Here is a 17,756-nt window from a genome sequence, read left to right as displayed (position 1 = left end):
AGGACAGGGAGTAGTGAGAGGGTGATCAGCTGCTCCCTGTCTAGTTACTACAGAGTAGCTGGGAGGACAGGGAGTCGTGAGAGGCTGATCAGCTGCTCCCTGTCTAGTTACTATAGACTTGCTGGGAGGACAGGGAGTCGTGAGAGGCTGATCAGCTGCTCCCTGTCTAGTTGCTATAGAGTTGCTGGGAGGACAGGGAGTCCTGAGAGAGTGATCAGCTGCTCCCTGTCTAGTTACTATAGACTTGCTGGGAGGACAGGGAGTCGTGAGAGGGTGATCAGCTGCTCCCTGTCTAGTTACTACAGAGTAGCTGGGAGGAAAGGGAGTCGTGAGAGGGTGATCAGCTGCTCCCTGTCTAGTTGCTACAGAGTAGCTGGGAGGACAGGGAGTCGTGAGAGGGTGATCAGTTCCTCCCTGTCTAGTTACTATAGCCTTGCTGGGAGGACAGGGAGTCCTGAGAGGCTGATCAGTTGCTCCCTGTCTAGTTACTATAGACTTGCTGGGAGGACAGGGAGTCGTGAGAGGGTGATCAGTTGCTCCCTGTCTAGTTACTACAGAGTAGCTGGGAGGACAGGGAGTCGTGAGAGGGTGATCAGCTGCTCCCTGTCTAGTTACTATAGACTTGCTGGGAGGACAGGGAGTCGTGAGAGGCTGATCAGCTGCTCCCTGTCTAGTTGCTATAGACTTGCTGGGAGGACAGGGAGTTCTGAGAGGCTGATCAGTTGCTCCCTGTCTAGTTACTACAGAGTAGCTGGGCGGACAGGGAGTCGTGAGAGGGTGATCAGCTGCTCCCTGTTTAGTTACTATAGACTTGCTGGGAGGACAGGGAGTCGTGAGAGGCTGATCAGCTGCTCCCTGTCTAGTTACTATAGACTTGCTGGGAGGACAGGGAGTCGTGAGAGGCTGATCAGCTGCTCCCTGTCTAGTTACTACAGAGTAGCTGGGAGGACAGGGAGTCGTGAGAGGGTGATCAGCTGCTCCCTGTCTAGTTACTACAGAGTAGCTGGGAGGACAGGGAGTCGTGAGAGGGTGATCAGCTGCTCCCTGTCTAGTTGCTACAGAGTAGCTGGGAGGAAAGGGAGTCGTGAGAGGGTGATCAGTTGCTCCCTGTTTAGTTACTATAGACTTGCTGGGAGGACAGGGAGTCCTGAGAGGCTGATCAGTTGCTCCCTGTCTAGTTACTATAGAGTTGCTGGGAGGACAGGGAGTCGTGAGAGGGTGATCAGCTGCTCCCTGTCTAGTTACTACAGAGTAGCTGGGAGGACAGGGAGTCGTGAGAGGGTGATCAGCTGCTCCCTGTCTAGTTACTATAGACTTGCTGGGAGGACAGGGAGTCGTGAGAGGCTGATCAGCTGCTCCCTGTCTAGTTACTACAGAGTAGCTGGGAGGACAGGGAGTTCTGAGAGGCTGATCAGTTGCTCCCTGTCTAGTTACTACAGAGTAGATGGGCGGACAGGGAGTCGTGAGAGGGTGATCAGCTGCTCCCTGTTTAGTTACTATAGACTTGCTGGGAGGACAGGGAGTCGTGAGAGGCTGATCAGCTGCTCCCTGTCTAGTTACTACAGAGTAGCTGGGAGGACAGGGAGTCGTGAGAGGGTGATCAGCTGCTCCCTGTCTAGTTACTACAGAGTAGCTGGGAGGACAGGGAGTCGTGAGAGGGTGATCAGCTGCTCCCTGTCTAGTTACTATAGACTTGCTGGGAGGACAGGGAGTCGTGAGAGGGTGATCAGTTGCTCCCTGTCTAGTTACTATAGACTTGCTGGGAGGACAGGGAGTCGTGAGAGGGTGATCAGCTGCTCCCTGTCTAGTTGCTATAGACTTGCTGGGAGGACAGGGAGTCGTGAGAGGGTGATCAGCTGCTCCCTGTCTAGTTACTATAGACTTGCTGGGAGCACAGGGAGTCGTGAGAGGGTGATCAGTTGCTCCCTGTCTAGTTACTATAGACTTGCTGGGAGGACAGGGAGTCGTGAGAGGCTGATCAGCTGCTCCCTGTCTAGTTACTACAGAGTAGCTGGGAGGACAGGGAGTCGTGAGAGGGTGATCAGCTGCTCCCTGTCTAGTTACTATAGAGTTGCTGGGAGGACAGGGAGTCGTGAGAGGCTGATCAGCTGCTCCCTGTCTAGTTGCTATGGACTTGCTGGGAGGACAGGGAGTTCTGAGAGGCTGATCAGTTGCTCCCTGTCTAGTTACTACAGAGTAGCTGGGCGGACAGGGAGTCGTGAGAGGGTGATCAGCTGCTCCCTGTCTAGTTACTATAGACTTGCTGGGAGGACAGGGAGTCGTGAGAGGCTGATCAGCTGCTCCCTGTCTAGTTACTACAGAGTAGCTGGGAGGACAGGGAGTCGTGAGAGGGTGATCAGCTGCTCCCTGTCTAGTTACTACAGAGTAGCTGGGAGGACAGGGAGTCGTGAGAGGGTGATCAGCTGCTCCCTGTCTAGTTGCTACAGAGTAGCTGGGAGGAAAGGGAGTCGTGAGAGGGTGATCAGTTGCTCCCTGTTTAGTTACTATAGACTTGCTGGGAGGACAGGGAGTCCTGAGAGGCTGATCAGTTGCTCCCTGTCTAGTTACTATAGAGTTGCTGGGAGGACAGGGAGTCGTGAGAGGGTGATCAGCTGCTCCCTGTCTAGTTACTACAGAGTAGCTGGGAGGACAGGGAGTCGTGAGAGGGTGATCAGTTGCTCCCTGTCTAGTTACTATAGACTTGCTGGGAGGACAGGGAGTCGTGAGAGGCTGATCAGCTGCTCCCTGTCTAGTTACTACAGAGTAGCTGGGAGGACAGGGAGTTCTGAGAGGCTGATCAGTTGCTCCCTGTCTAGTTACTACAGAGTAGATGGGCGGACAGGGAGTCGTGAGAGGGTGATCAGCTGCTCCCTGTTTAGTTACTATAGACTTGCTGGGAGGACAGGGAGTCGTGAGAGGCTGATCAGCTGCTCCCTGTCTAGTTACTACAGAGTAGCTGGGAGGACAGGGAGTCGTGAGAGGGTGATCAGTTGCTCCCTGTCTAGTTACTACAGAGTAGCTGGGAGGACAGGGAGTCGTGAGAGGGTGATCAGCTGCTCCCTGTCTAGTTACTATAGACTTGCTGGGAGGACAGGGAGTCGTGAGAGGGTGATCAGTTGCTCCCTGTCTAGTTACTATAGACTTGCTGGGAGGACAGGGAGTCGTGAGAGGGTGATCAGCTGCTCCCTGTCTAGTTGCTATAGACTTGCTGGGAGGACAGGGAGTCGTGAGAGGGTGATCAGCTGCTCCCTGTCTAGTTACTATAGACTTGCTGGGAGCACAGGGAGTCGTGAGAGGGTGATCAGTTGCTCCCTGTCTAGTTACTATAGACTTGCTGGGAGGACAGGGAGTCGTGAGAGGCTGATCAGCTGCTCCCTGTCTAGTTACTACAGAGTAGCTGGGAGGACAGGGAGTCGTGAGAGGGTGATCAGCTGCTCCCTGTCTAGTTACTATAGAGTTGCTGGGAGGACAGGGAGTCGTGAGAGGCTGATCAGCTGCTCCCTGTCTAGTTGCTATGGACTTGCTGGGAGGACAGGGAGTTCTGAGAGGCTGATCAGTTGCTCCCTGTCTAGTTACTACAGAGTAGCTGGGAGGACAGGGAGTCGTGAGAGGGTGATCAGCTGCTCCCTGTCTAGTTACTATAGACTTGCTGGGAGGACAGGGAGTCGTGAGAGGCTGGTCAGCTGCTCCCTGTCTAGTTACTACAGAGTAGCTGGGAGGACAGGGAGTCGTGAGAGGGTGATCAGCTGCTCCCTGTCTAGTTACTACAGAGTAGCTGGGAGGACAGGGAGTCGTGATAGGCTGATCAGCTGCTCCCTGTCTAGTTACTACAGAGTAGCTGGGAGGACAGGGAGTCCTGAGAGAGTGATCAGCTGCTCCCTGTCTAGTTACTATAGACTTGCTGGGAGGACAGGGAGTCGTGATAGGCTGATCAGCCGCTCCCTGTCTAGTTAATACAGAGTAGCTGGGAGGACAGGGAGTCGTGAGAGGGTGATCAGCTGCTCCCTGTTTAGTTGCTATAGACTTGCTGGGAGGACAGGGAGTCGTGAGAGGCTGATCAGCTGCTCCCTGTCTAGTTACTATAGACTTGCTGGGAGGACAGGGAGTCGTGAGAGGCTGATCAGCTGCTCCCTGTCTAGTTACTACAGAGTAGCTGGGAGGACAGGGAGTCGTGAGAGGGTGATCAGCTGCTCCCTGTCTAGTTACTACAGAGTAGCTGGGAGGACAGGGAGTCGTGAGAGGGTGATCAGCTGCTCCCTGTCTAGTTGCTACAGAGTAGCTGGGAGGAAAGGGAGTCGTGAGAGGGTGATCAGTTGCTCCCTGTCTAGTTACTATAGAGTTGCTGGGAGGACAGGGAGTCGTGAGAGGGTGATCAGCTGCTCCCTGTCTAGTTACTATAGACTTGCTGGGAGGACAGGGAGTCGTGAGAGGCTGATCAGCTGCTCCCTGTCTAGTTACTACAGAGTAGCTGGGAGGACAGGGAGTTCTGAGAGGCTGATCAGTTGCTCCCTGTCTAGTTACTACAGAGTAGCTGGGCGGACAGGGAGTCGTGAGAGGGTGATCAGCTGCTCCCTGTTTAGTTACTATAGACTTGCTGGGAGGACAGGGAGTCGTGAGAGGGTGATCAGCTGCTCCCTGTCTAGTTACTATAGACTTGCTGGGAGGACAGGGAGTCGTGAGAGGGTGATCAGTTGCTCCCTGTCTAGTTACTATAGACTTGCTGGGAGGACAGGGAGTCGTGAGAGGCTGATCAGCTGCTCCCTGTCTAGTTGCTATAGACTTGCTGGGAGGACAGGGAGTCGTGAGAGGGTGATCAGCTGCTCCCTGTCTAGTTACTATAGACTTGCTGGGAGGACAGGGAGTCGTGAGAGGGTGATCAGTTGCTCCCTGTCTAGTTACTATAGACTTGCTGGGAGGACAGGGAGTCGTGAGAGGCTGATCAGCTGCTCCCTGTCTAGTTACTACAGAGTAGCTGGGAGGACAGGGAGTCGTGAGAGGGTGATCAGCTGCTCCCTGTCTAGTTACTATAGAGTTGCTGGGAGGACAGGGAGTCGTGAGAGGCTGATCAGCTGCTCCCTGTCTAGTTACTACAGAGTAGCTGGGCGGACAGGGAGTCGTGAGAGGCTGATCAGCTGCTCCCTGTCTAGTTACTATAGACTTGCTGGGAGGACAGGGAGTCCTGAGAGGCTGGTCAGCTGCTCCCTGTCTAGTTACTACAGAGTAGCTGGGAGGACAGGGAGTCGTGAGAGGGTGATCAGCTGCTCCCTGTCTAGTTACTACAGAGTAGCTGGGAGGACAGGGAGTCGTGATAGGCTGATCAGCTGCTCCCTGTCTAGTTACTACAGAGTAGCTGGGAGGACAGGGAGTCGTGAGAGGCTGATCAGCTGCTCCCTGTCTAGTTACTACAGAGTAGCTGGGAGGACAGGGAGTCGTGATAGGCTGATCAGCCGCTCCCTGTCTAGTTAATACAGAGTGGCTGGGAGGACAGGGAGTCGTGAGAGGGTGATCAGCTGCTCCCTGTTTAGTTGCTATAGACTTGCTGGGAGGACAGGGAGTCGTGAGAGGCTGATCAGCTGCTCCCTGTCTAGTTACTATAGACTTGCTGGGAGGACAGGGAGTCGTGAGAGGCTGATCAGCTGCTCCCTGTCTAGTTACTATAGACTTACTGGGAGGACAGGGAGTCGTGAGAGGGTGATCAGTTGCTCCCTGTCTAGTTACTACAGAGTAGCTGGGAGGACAGGGAGTCGTGAGAGGGTGATCAGCTGCTCCCTGTCTAGTTACTATAGACTTGTTGGGAGGACAGGGAGTCGTGAGAGGGTGATCAGCTGCTCCCTGTCTAGTTGCTATAGACTTGCTGGGAGGACAGGGAGTTCTGAGAGGCTGATCAGTTGCTCCCTGTCTAGTTACTACAGAGTAGCTGGGAGGACAGGGAGTCGTGAGAGGGTGATCAGCTGCTCCCTGTTTAGTTACTATAGACTTGCTGGGAGGACAGGGAGTCCTGAGAGGCTGATCAGCTGCTCCCTGTCTAGTTACTACAGAGTAGCTGGGCGGACAGGGAGTCGTGAGAGGGTGATCAGCTGCTCCCTGTCTAGTTACTACAGAGTAGCTGGGAGGACAGGGAGTCGTGATAGGCTGATCAGATGCTCCCTGTCTAGTTACTACAGAGTAGCTGGGAGGACAGGGAGTCGTGAGAGGGTGATCAGCTGCTCCCTGTCTAGTTACTATAGACTTGCTGGGAGGACAGGGAGTCGTGAGAGGGTGATCAGCTGCTCCCTGTCTAGTTACTATAGACTTGCTGGGAGGACAGGGAGTCGTGAGAGGCTGATCAGCTGCTCCCTGTCCAGTTACTATCGACTTGCTGGGAGGACAGGGAGTCGTGAGAGGGTGATCAGTTGCTCCCTGTCTAGTTACTATAGACTTGCTGGGAGGACCGGGAGTCGTGAGAGGCTGTTCAGCTGCTCCCTGTCTAGTTACTATAGAGTTGCTGGGAGGACAGGGAGTCGTGAGAGGCTGATCAGCTGTTCCCTGTCTAGTTGCTATAGACTTGCTGGGAGGACAGGGAGTTCTGAGAGGCTGATCAGTTGCTCCCTGTCTAGTTACTATAGACTTGCTGGGAGGACAGGGAGTCGTGAGAGGCTGATCAGCTGCTCCCTGTCTAGTTGCTATAGACTTGCTGGGAGGACAGGGAGTCGTGAGAGGCTGATCAGCTGCTCCCTGTCCAGTTACTATCGACTTGCTGGGAGGACAGGGAGTCGTGAGAGGGTGATCAGTTGCTCCCTGTCTAGTTACTATAGACTTGCTGGGAGGACCGGGAGTCGTGAGAGGCTGTTCAGCTGCTCCCTGTCTAGTTACTATAGACTTGCTGGGAGGACAGGGAGTCGTGAGAGGCTGATCAGCTGTTCCCTGTCTAGTTGCTATAGACTTGCTGGGAGGACAGGGAGTTCTGAGAGGCTGATCAGTTGCTCCCTGTCTAGTTACTATAGACTTGCTGGGAGGACAGGGAGTCGTGAGAGGCTGATCAGCTGCTCCCTGTCTAGTTGCTATAGACTTGCTGGGAGGACAGGGAGTCGTGAGAGGGTGACCAGCTGCTCCCTGTCTAGTTACTATAGACTTGCTGGGAGGACAGGGAGTCGTGAGAGGCTGATCAGCTGCTCCCTGTCTAGTTACTATAGACTTGCTGGGAGGACAGGGAGTCGTGAGAGGGTGATCAGCTGCTCCCTGTCTAGTTACTACAGAGTAGCTGGGCGGACAGGGAGTCGTGAGAGGCTGATCAGCTGCTCCCTGTTTAGTTACTATAGACTTGCTGGGAGGACAGGGAGTCCTGAGAGGCTGGTCAGCTGCTCCCTGTCTAGTTACTACAGAGTAGCTGGGAGGACAGGGAGTCGTGAGAGGCTGATCAGCTGCTCCCTGTCCAGTTACTATCGACTTGCTGGGAGGACAGGGAGTCGTGAGAGGGTGATCAGTTCCTCCCTGTCTAGTTACTATAGACTTGCTGGGAGGACCGGGAGTCGTGAGAGGCTGTTCAGCTGCTCCCTGTCTAGTTACTATAGACTTGCTGGGAGGACAGGGAGTCGTGAGAGGCTGATCAGCTGTTCCCTGTCTAGTTGCTATAGACTTGCTGGGAGGACAGGGAGTTCTGAGAGGCTGATCAGTTGCTCCCTGTCTAGTTACTATAGACTTGCTGGGAGGACAGGGAGTCGTGAGAGGCTGATCAGCTGCTCCCTGTCTAGTTGCTATAGACTTGCTGGGAGGACAGGGAGTCGTGAGAGGGTGACCAGCTGCTCCCTGTCTAGTTACTATAGACTTGCTGGGAGGACAGGGAGTCGTGAGAGGCTGATCAGCTGCTCCCTGTCTAGTTACTATAGACTTGCTGGGAGGACAGGGAGTCGTGAGAGGGTGATCAGCTGCTCCCTGTCTAGTTACTACAGAGTAGCTGGGCGGACAGGGAGTCGTGAGAGGCTGATCAGCTGCTCCCTGTTTAGTTACTATAGACTTGCTGGGAGGACAGGGAGTCCTGAGAGGCTGGTCAGCTGCTCCCTGTCTAGTTACTACAGAGTAGCTGGGAGGACAGGGAGTCGTGAGAGGCTGATCAGCTGCTCCCTGTCTAGTTACTACAGAGTAGCTGGGAGGACAGGGAGTCGTGATAGGCTGATCAGCCGCTCCCTGTCTAGTTACTACAGAGTAGCTTGGAGGACAGGGAGTCGTGAGAGGGTGATCAGCTGCTCCCTGTCTAGTTACTATAGACTTGCTGGGAGGACAGGGAGTCGTGAGAGGGTGATCAGTTGCTCCCTGTCTAGTTACTATAGACTTGCTGGGAGGACAGGGAGTCCTGAGAGGCTGATCAGCTGCTCCCTGTTTAGTTGCTATAGACTTGCTGGGAGGACAGGGAGTCGTGAGAGGCTGATCAGCTGCTCCCTGTCTAGTTACTACAGAGTAGCTGGGAGGACAGGGAGTCGTGAGAGGGTGATCAGCTGCTCCCTGTCTAGTTACTATAGAGTTGCTGGGAGGACAGGGAGTCGTGAGAGGCTGATCAGCTGCTCCCTGTCTAGTTGCTATAGACTTGCTGGGAGGACAGGGAGTTCTGAGAGGCTGATCAGTTGCTCCCTGTCTAGTTACTACAGAGTAGCTGGGCGGACAGGGAGTCGTGAGAGGGTGATCAGCTGCTCCCTGTCTAGTTACTATAGACTTGCTGGGAGGACAGGGAGTCCTGAGAGGCTGGTCAGCTGCTCCCTGTCTAGTTACTACAGAGTAGCTGGGAGGACAGGGAGTCGTGAGAGGGTGATCAGCTGCTCCCTGTCTAGTTACTACAGAGTAGCTGGGCGGACAGGGAGTCGTGATAGGCTGATCAGCTGCTCCCTGTCTAGTTACTACAGAGTAGCTGGGAGGACAGGGAGTCGTGAGAGGCTGATCAGCTGCTCCCTGTCTAGTTACTACAGAGTAGCTGGGAGGACAGGGAGTCGTGATAGGCTGATCAGCCGCTCCCTGTCTAGTTAATACAGAGTAGCTGGGAGGACAGGGAGTCGTGAGAGGGTGATCAGCTGCTCCCTGTTTAGTTGCTATAGACTTGCTGGGAGGACAGGGAGTCGTGAGAGGCTGATCAGCTGCTCCCTGTCTAGTTACTATAGACCTGCTGGGAGGACAGGGAGTCGTGAGAGGGTGATCAGCTGCTCCCTGTCTAGTTACTACAGAGTAGCTGGGAGGACAGGGAGTCGTGAGAGGCTGATCAGCTGCTCCCTGTCTAGTTACTATAGACTTGCTGGGAGGACCGGGAGTCGTGAGAGGGTGATCAGCTGCTCCCTGTCTAGTTGCTATAGACTTGCTGGGAGGACAGGGAGTTCTGAGAGGCTGATCAGTTGCTCCCTGTCTAGTTACTATAGACTTGCTGGGAGGACAGGGAGTCGTGAGAGGGTGATCAGCTGCTCCCTGTCTAGTTACTATAGACTTGCTGGGAGGACAGGGAGTCGTGAGAGGCTGATCAGCTGCTCCCTGTCTAGTTACTATAGACTTGCTGGGAGGACAGGGAGTCGTGATAGGCTGATCAGCTGCTCCCTGTCTAGTTACTACAGAGTAGCTGGGAGGACAGGGAGTCGTGAGAGGGTGATCAGCTGCTCCCTGTCTAGTTACTATAGACTTGCTGGGAGGACAGGGAGTCGTGAGAGGGTGATCCGCTGCTCCCTGTCTAGTTACTACAGAGTAGCTGGGAGGACAGGGAGTCGTGAGAGGCTGATCAGCTGCTCCCTGTCTAGTTGCTATAGACTTGCTGGGAGGACAGGGAGTTCTGAGAGGCTGATCAGTTGCTCCCTGTCTAGTTACTATAGACTTGCTGGGAGGACAGGGAGTCGTGAGAGGCTGATCAGCTGTTCCCTGTCTAGTTACTATAGACTTGCTGGGAGGACAGGGAGTCGTGAGAGGCTGATCAGCTGCTCCCTGTTTAGTTACTACAGAGTAGCTGGGAGGACAGGGAGTCGTGAGAGGGTGATCAGCTGCTCCCTGTCTAGTTACTATAGACTTGCAGGGAGGACAGGGAGTCGTGAGAGGCTGATCAGCTGCTCCCTGTTTAGTTGCTATAGACTTGCTGGGAGGACAGGGAGTCGTGAGAGGCTGATCAGTTGCTCCCTGTCTAGTTACTATAGACTTGCTGGGAGGACAGGGAGTCGTGAGAGGCTGATCAGTTGCTCCCTGTCTAGTTACTATAGACTTGCTGGGAGGACAGGGGGTCGTGAGAGGCTGATCAGCTGCTCCCTGTCTAGTTACTATAGACTTGCTGGGAGGACAGGGAGTCGTGAGAGGCTGATCAGCTGCTAACTACCGAGTTACTGCAGAGTTGCTGGGAGGGCAGGGAGTCGTGAGAGAGTGGTCACGAAACAGGTTTTGTTTAGTGTGAGTATAGACATAGTTTTACCTGTATGCATAAGGACATCCTTTTATATTTAATGTTTCACAGAATGAAAATGATCAAAGTGTGTACGTCATGATTTTGTTGTCACTTTGCGAAATAGGATCGCAAGTGTCTGTCATGGACGTGTTCGATGTGAATGTCATGAACACTGGAATTGAACGTCGTGAGATCACTGGGCGAGTACGTTATGAGAGCGTTATAAATGAAAGCCATTCGATCATTGGACTTGTTGATCATGAAGTAGACATGCGATCATAGGACTTGCTCGTCATGAAGTACGCATACCGTCATGGGACTTGCACGTCATGTCATCATAGGACTTGTACGTCATGAAGTACGGCATACCATCATAGGACCTGTACATCATGAAGTACACCATACCACCATAGGACCTGTACGTCATACCATCATAGGACTTGTACGTCATGAAGTACAACATGCGAGCATTGGACCTGTACGTCATGAAGTACACCATACCATCATAGGACTTGTACGTCATGAAGTACACCATACCATCATAGCACCTGTACGTCATACCATCATAGGACTTGTTCGTTATGAAGTACACCATACCATCATAGGACCTGTACGTCATGAAGTACACCATTTCACCATGGGACTTGTACGTCATGAAGTACGTCATGCGATCATTGGACCTGTACGTCAGGAGTGTTGGAGGTGAATGTCATGAGGTTGTTGGGTGCGTAGATACGTGCATCTACAAATCGCAGGCTAAAATGCTCATGTCTTTTTAGTTGTGTTGACAAGCAGAAGTGCCAGTTATTTTCCCATAGCCAAATATCACACCGATATAATGAACAACAAGAGGACATTCTGCGAGAACAAAAACGCCATCCTGTCACCTCAGTGTTAAACAAGTAGGGCCGGTTCACAAGAATCAGTTTATACGACCCGAGTCGGGTTGTGTTGCGTCTGTTACGTCATGTTACTGAATTAGAGTCAACAAGGCCGAACGCTTCATACCTTAATCAAGGAACAAAGGACTCACCTTGTCACCCCTGGGTGGGAGGGTACCCGTTATTTCGCATCACGTAACCTTCCGAGATCAAACACCATGAGCACCTTTGAGCTGACTGAGCAACTATAGCACATACTTGTGAATACTTGAACACGTCTCCACTAACTATTGTACATGATCGTAAATGTTCTATCTACCTTTCTATCTATCTATCTATCTATCTGTCTGTCTATCTATCTGTCTGTCTGTCTGTCTGTCTGACTGACTGACTGACTGACTGTCTGTCTGTCTGTCTGTCTGTCTATCTATCTATCTATCTATCTATCTATGTATTTAATTATTCTAGTGACATGTCTGGTGGAAAATGCAATCAGTAGCATTTTATAAAAAAACCCACACTATTTCTAGGTATAAACACCACTTTGCTGGCCTCTATGTCATACGTTTAATAAAATACCATTTTAACTTTATCCCTATTTCTCTCGAATATTTTTTATTTCTACCCAAAAGGAATATCCATATGTATCTGATACTATTACCCCATGCACACATGTTCAATACATACGAGTATCACTTCATTTAATCTGCACGATATCGGAATTGTTCTCCATGATCGCGATCTTGACCTAACCTGCATCACGTCAGGTCTGTTTGTATGATAAGGAAAACGACTTTCCTGTGGAGACATGGCTCCGCTTGTATTCATATCTCACCACCTGTCATGTTATATAAGGAAAACCTCTCAAAGACTCCACACGATATCTCTAAACTCGCTGTTGCCCATACGTGGAAACTGTGTCACTTACATAGCGTTTTTGTCTACATAACATTTCGCTGATAGACTTCCAATTGAGAAGTGTGGCCTTAGTAAGTATTGCGGTATTAAATCAGCCTTGTGTGGTGGCCTTGAATGTGTCGTCACCTGTCAGCATTCTAGTCAGTAATAAAAAGATGTGTATTCCAAACAGACAGCCATGACGGTACGTATTTACTAGTATTTTGAACTACATGATTATCGCGAACTCTATTACTTTAGAACCCACTACAATGAACGTATTATAAGATTTATGTACCGATTTGTTTTTAAATCAGATTAAATGACAACAAAAGCATGTGGGGGTTGTTCAACAAACTTGTGTTAACCACAACGGCTCTCGCAAATTCATTTTCAAACATGAGTTACACATGTTCTGTAACGCTGTGAGGAAGTGTTACATGTCAGCTTTACCTTTGACAAGGGTCATAACACTCCGTCAGTTGTCAGCCTTTACGCACTCCAGTGATGCAAATATTAACACGGTTGTGTTGCCATGACAACACTTTATGAATATATATCCTACGAAAAGATCACACATTTTATCCGAGCTGTTAACGTTTTGTGAATTATGCTAACCATTCATACAAAACAATAGTTTCATTTCTTTTCAAATACAAAAGCCGATGTGGTCGAGATATATACATATATGTGACATTTACACGAGGAACTATGAAAAATTAAAGAAGTCAATCAACTCCAAACCGCGGACTGAGAAATATTGATATTTCGGTGGATGACATATTTTGTTTTTGTTAAATTTCTATGTACACGACGAAAAGTGTTTTAAGAAACATAGAAAGTTATATATCTCTGCGTTAGCATGATGTCTGACTGATAGTGTTGCTGACGCATCGGTTGTAGATCTCAATACCGTAAGGGGGCGTTACCTAACCCGGCGTCGATACGCGTGGTCCAGCTGAACAGCGCTTATGAAATCACTTGTTCGCATCCAGAGACAATTAACCTGCGTCGTCAAAGCTTCCCAAGTCCCATGGTATTTTACACTTGACCGGTTGACAGCGAGGGGGGTACGTCCCAGTTGTTACCCTCCCACAACCCGATCTCAGTTCTGCGGGCGAACAAGTTGTACCGGTACTATTATAAACCACGGACAGATAGTACAGCCCTGTCACACGCCTCACACTGTACGGAATAACTATATTGGATTCTGAGCTGGATATATACCCCCTGTCCTCATACAACTGGATGCCTTACTGAGTGTGTTATAGCAGCATCCTGTGGCCACTCACGAGTTCAGTCTTGACTGACCCTATGGAATAGGCGGTGGTGTAGCCTCATACATATTCCTCTTTCCATCACTGTACGTTTGTCGCCCGGCCTCCGGACAGTGCAAAAGTGTAAAGGGCTAACTGAGGCTGTCGGTTGGTCGCCATGGTGATCACGGACGACAGGGTGCAGGAGGAAGAACCTAAGAGTGAAGAGGAAGAGCAAGAGCCAGACGTAGAAGAAGCGGAATCACCCCAGGTTATATCATCAAAGACAGAACCCGGGACAGTTATAGTAGTTACCAAGGGCAACAGCAGTCAAAGTGACCATCTTTTGCTACGAAGTTTGTTGAGAAATAGGCGCAGCCCTGGAAGAATAGAAAAGATCAAGATTATTCGATCGTAAGTAATAGCGGTACTTTTTTTTATTTTGTATCACCTATAACTACTGCTGAGTTTTATTTTAGGTAAAAAAAAATAATACCCTTCAAAATGCTCGAAATATCAAGGTGGCGAGTTTGTGAAATATATACAGTTCGTTTGCTGCATATTATCATTGAAAGTTGAAAGTGCGTTATTGATCGCCAGGGTGTATTATGTGTACATTACATCGCGTATATATAAAGTTTCATGGTGTACCTTACTCTGTGTAGATGTACATATCAGTCAAATTATAGTTATCAGTTAAGAACTTGTGATGACTAAGCTTTGCAAGTGTGGATATCTTCCTATCTGTACCTGAACGTGATACGTATCAAGTAATACGAAGTGTCTCCAAGATAAAACTGCAGATCATGCAAGTCAGTTCAGACACGTGTAGAACAAACGTGATGTGTACAGTTCATCTGACACAACACTGTCATTTCACCGCCTATTTATCATGTCTTAATCGTTTACAGTTCACAATCTCTAGAGGCATAATGTTATTAGGGGAACGTGACCTTTCTTACAATTTGGACCATGATCTATGTCATTTTCATATCGACATTCATGCCGGCCTAGCTTAATGTGAACTACATTTGCACCAAGTGTTTACAAAATGAAGTTTTTCTATTAACATTGCACATTTTAATTTAATTCCAGTCGCGCTCGTTATTTTCTATTACCTGTTTCACATGAAAACAGGTGGCAATGTATTATGGAGCACAAACAATAAGGAGTTGTATACGGTCGCAACAGATGGGACGCCGGTATACATTTATTAAATAAAAACGAAATATATTAGTTTGCGTTGTCACGGTAGTATATTCAATGGGGGCTCCATGGGGTCGTATCCAATACACCGTGGAACAGGCTGGGTATATTAACTGGAGCGGCCTTCAACAGTTTTTAAACTTGATATATTTAATGACCTGTGTTGTGTCGGGGGTGGTAGAGGACGACTGGGGCACCCCCCATAAATAGAAACGATCGGTTCTGTACCAGATAACCAAGTGATCAACAGCATGAGCATCGATATACACAACAGCGATACGATGACATGTGTCAACCAAGTCAGCGACCACCCGATCCCTTTAGTCGCCTCTTATGATAAGCATGGGTTTTCCGAAGACCATTTCTAACCGGGACCGTCACTGGTATTAAGAAGTCGATACTGGGATACACCCTGAGCAAAGGAACTACACTCTCGGCTTATTATATCAAAGTTACCGATATAACATACAAATAATTGCACCGGCGCTTAGCCAACAGTCAAGTGATTCTTCCACGTGATTTTCTTTTCAAAATATAGAATTTGATGTAAAAATGTTTAAAAACGAATTATACAAAGTTAGCATGATAGACAGCTGGGAGTGCCTTTGTCAGTCGTTTCTAACGTTGTGGGGGTCATGAGGTTGAACATGCATTCCTACCTAAAATCACCCAGCCATATATTACTTTTCATTCCTACTGCACGAATGAGTTGTTTCAAACAAACATCGTCAAGTTTAACTACAGTTTTTTTCAGTTTTCAGTTACTCCCAAAAGAAACTCGGTTTTCTCTCTTTTGTTCATCAGTATATTTCCCTATTTACGTCATCAAGCCAACTTGATCCTTGAACGCACTGGAGGAGTGTGTGATATTTTGACATCGGCGGATACTGGATAGGGTATAGTCAGTGTTTCACCCATATTGTGCTATACATGTATACTATGTAAAATCATCAGAAGTATCAACGTGTGATCAGATGCAACACATAAAGATCGTACACAGTCGTAATGTTGGACCACATAGTGAAAATTGTGAGATACAACAGCAAGCAATGTGAGTAATGCAATATAAACTTTAAGATAAGCTGGAACTGTAAAATATGACAAATTCTACAGTACATTTTGTGAGACACTGCAGTATGCAATGTAAGATTTGGTCGTAGAGTGTAAGGCCAAGGAAAACACTGCATTTACATATCTTTCCATGTTTGAGTCGCCCACGAAGTACACAGTTGTTATGCAACGTTATATAATGCGGCAAATATGAACAGAGGCTAAAGGTCAAAATGTAGGTCGTATACGACTCCCCTTATATGCAAGATCTGAAAGTGTCATTTTACCATGGTTGTTGCTGACACAGCTTGTATATGATGTCTCGGGTAAACAATCAATCCTTTCACATAACAATCCCTTACTTACACAACCTGAATCCTTTACCTGTGTTGTTTGAGAAATAGTTCTGAAGATTTATAACACAGTATTATACAAGGGGTAAGCACAGTTAAGTAGCCTCCAACGTACACAGATATGTGTGGTTTATAAAACAGTATCTGATTAACGGGACAATTTCTGCACGGTCACATGGCTTTACCGCCAGTTTGAGCCTTACCTCAGGCATAAAACTGTACGTTCACGGACGCACGCACGCACGTACACACCCACAACACACACATGCTTGCATATATCATGGAAGATATCTGAGAGTTCACATCGCACTCACAGGAAAACACTATCTCAACCAAACGTGTGGAAAGTTCATGAAAGTTATCACCATTGAAGACGATGTCTCCAAGAAACATGACCCTGAAAGGTTGTAAATGAATTATGATTTGGAACGTATATGCTTAATTCACTTGTCCTGTTCCTTGAACTCATGCCGCAGCTTATGGCATATTTACAGGGAATTCACAAATCTCAAGGTTATATAACAGCTGACGTGTCCCCGAGTCGTCCCGGTACAATTAGCTCCACAATACGTTATAGTATTATCTCTTGATGTCTTGAATATGCCCTGATTAAGATCCCTGGTTTGTCTGCAATAAAACCCTGGATGCGTAATTCATCAAAGCAAAGGTAATGTGAAATCAAAAGGCACAATAATCATATGTGGTGTGCCACAGGGACCAGTGCTTGATACGGTGCTGTTTGTGTTGTATACTGGACGTCAGAAGGATTTCTGCAGACCACACAGTTTCTCACCATGCCTATGCTGATGACACCCAGCTACTGAAAGCTTTGCATCTGTCAGATATCTCCACGTCTCTCTAGTGCACAGACCCGTGAAGGTCCGGGGTAGAGTAGGCCTTCAGCAGCCCATGCTTGTCGTAAGAGCCCACTACCGGGATCGGGTGGTCGGGCTCGCTGACTTGGTTGACACATGTCATCGGTTCCCAATTTCGCAGATCGGTGCTCATGCTGTTGATCACTGGATTGTCTGGTCCAGACTCGATTATTTACAGACCGCCGCCATATGGCTGGAATATTGCTGAGTGCGGCGTAAAACTAAACTCACTCACTCACTCACTCACTCACTCTCTAGTGCATAGCTGAATGTACGCAGGACATCAGGTGCTGGATGACAGCAAATATATGTTTAAACCTAGTGACAGAAAAACAGAAGTACTTCTCAGTGGTACAAAGCAACAACTTAGCAGGGTCAAAACCGACCCCCTTACAGTTGCAGACGCTGACGTGGTTAAGGATTTGGGTGTCTATATCGACTCTTCCTTGACTCTGGATGTTCATATTAACTGTTAGAACAGGACCTGCTTACTTTCACCTGACATTCATTGGTAACATTAGGGAATACCTGGCAACTGTTGAAACTCAAGCCCTTGTTCAAGCTCTTGCTACATCGAGGATTGGCTACTGCAACAGCATCCTTTCAGGCCTCAGTTCTAACCTCCTCCATAAGCTTCAAAAGATCCAAAACACTTCCACCCGCATTATCGCACCATCAGCAAGACTTCTAAGCGTACCCATATAACACTCGTGATGAAGGAACTGCATTGGGACAAGAACTGACGTTAGGATTCTCTGTCTGACATAAAAGTGCCTCCATGGTTTGGCTCCCTCCTGCTTGTCTCGGTTCCTACATCCGTATGCTCCCGCAAGCAACGTGCGCACAAACACACAAAATCTTCC

At 49.0% G+C, this 17,756-nt stretch overlaps 2 protein-coding genes across 2 annotated transcripts in view; one reads left to right on the top strand and one right to left on the bottom strand.

Moving 5' to 3' along the window:
* The window catches only part of LOC137296579 (regulator of nonsense transcripts 2-like), a 269,128-nt gene that overhangs the window by 212,324 nt on the left and 39,048 nt on the right, over window positions 1-17,756 (bottom strand). The gene's annotated exons all lie outside the window — the stretch shown is intronic.
* The window catches only part of LOC137295534 (microphthalmia-associated transcription factor-like), a 28,415-nt gene continuing 23,748 nt past the window's right edge, over window positions 13,090-17,756 (top strand). The window contains exon 1 of the mRNA XM_067826916.1: window positions 13,090-13,823. Within this exon, the coding sequence (XP_067683017.1) occupies window positions 13,588-13,823 (236 nt within the window). The 5' untranslated portion in view covers window positions 13,090-13,587. The remainder of the gene's footprint in view (window positions 13,824-17,756) is intronic.

The sequence above is a fragment of the Haliotis asinina genome, chromosome 9 (genome assembly GCF_037392515.1).
Source record: "Haliotis asinina isolate JCU_RB_2024 chromosome 9, JCU_Hal_asi_v2, whole genome shotgun sequence".
Lineage (NCBI taxonomy): Eukaryota > Metazoa > Mollusca > Gastropoda > Lepetellida > Haliotidae > Haliotis > Haliotis asinina.
The sequence above is the reverse complement of the archived record's forward strand: the minus strand, read 5'-3'. Positions and strand labels throughout refer to the sequence as shown.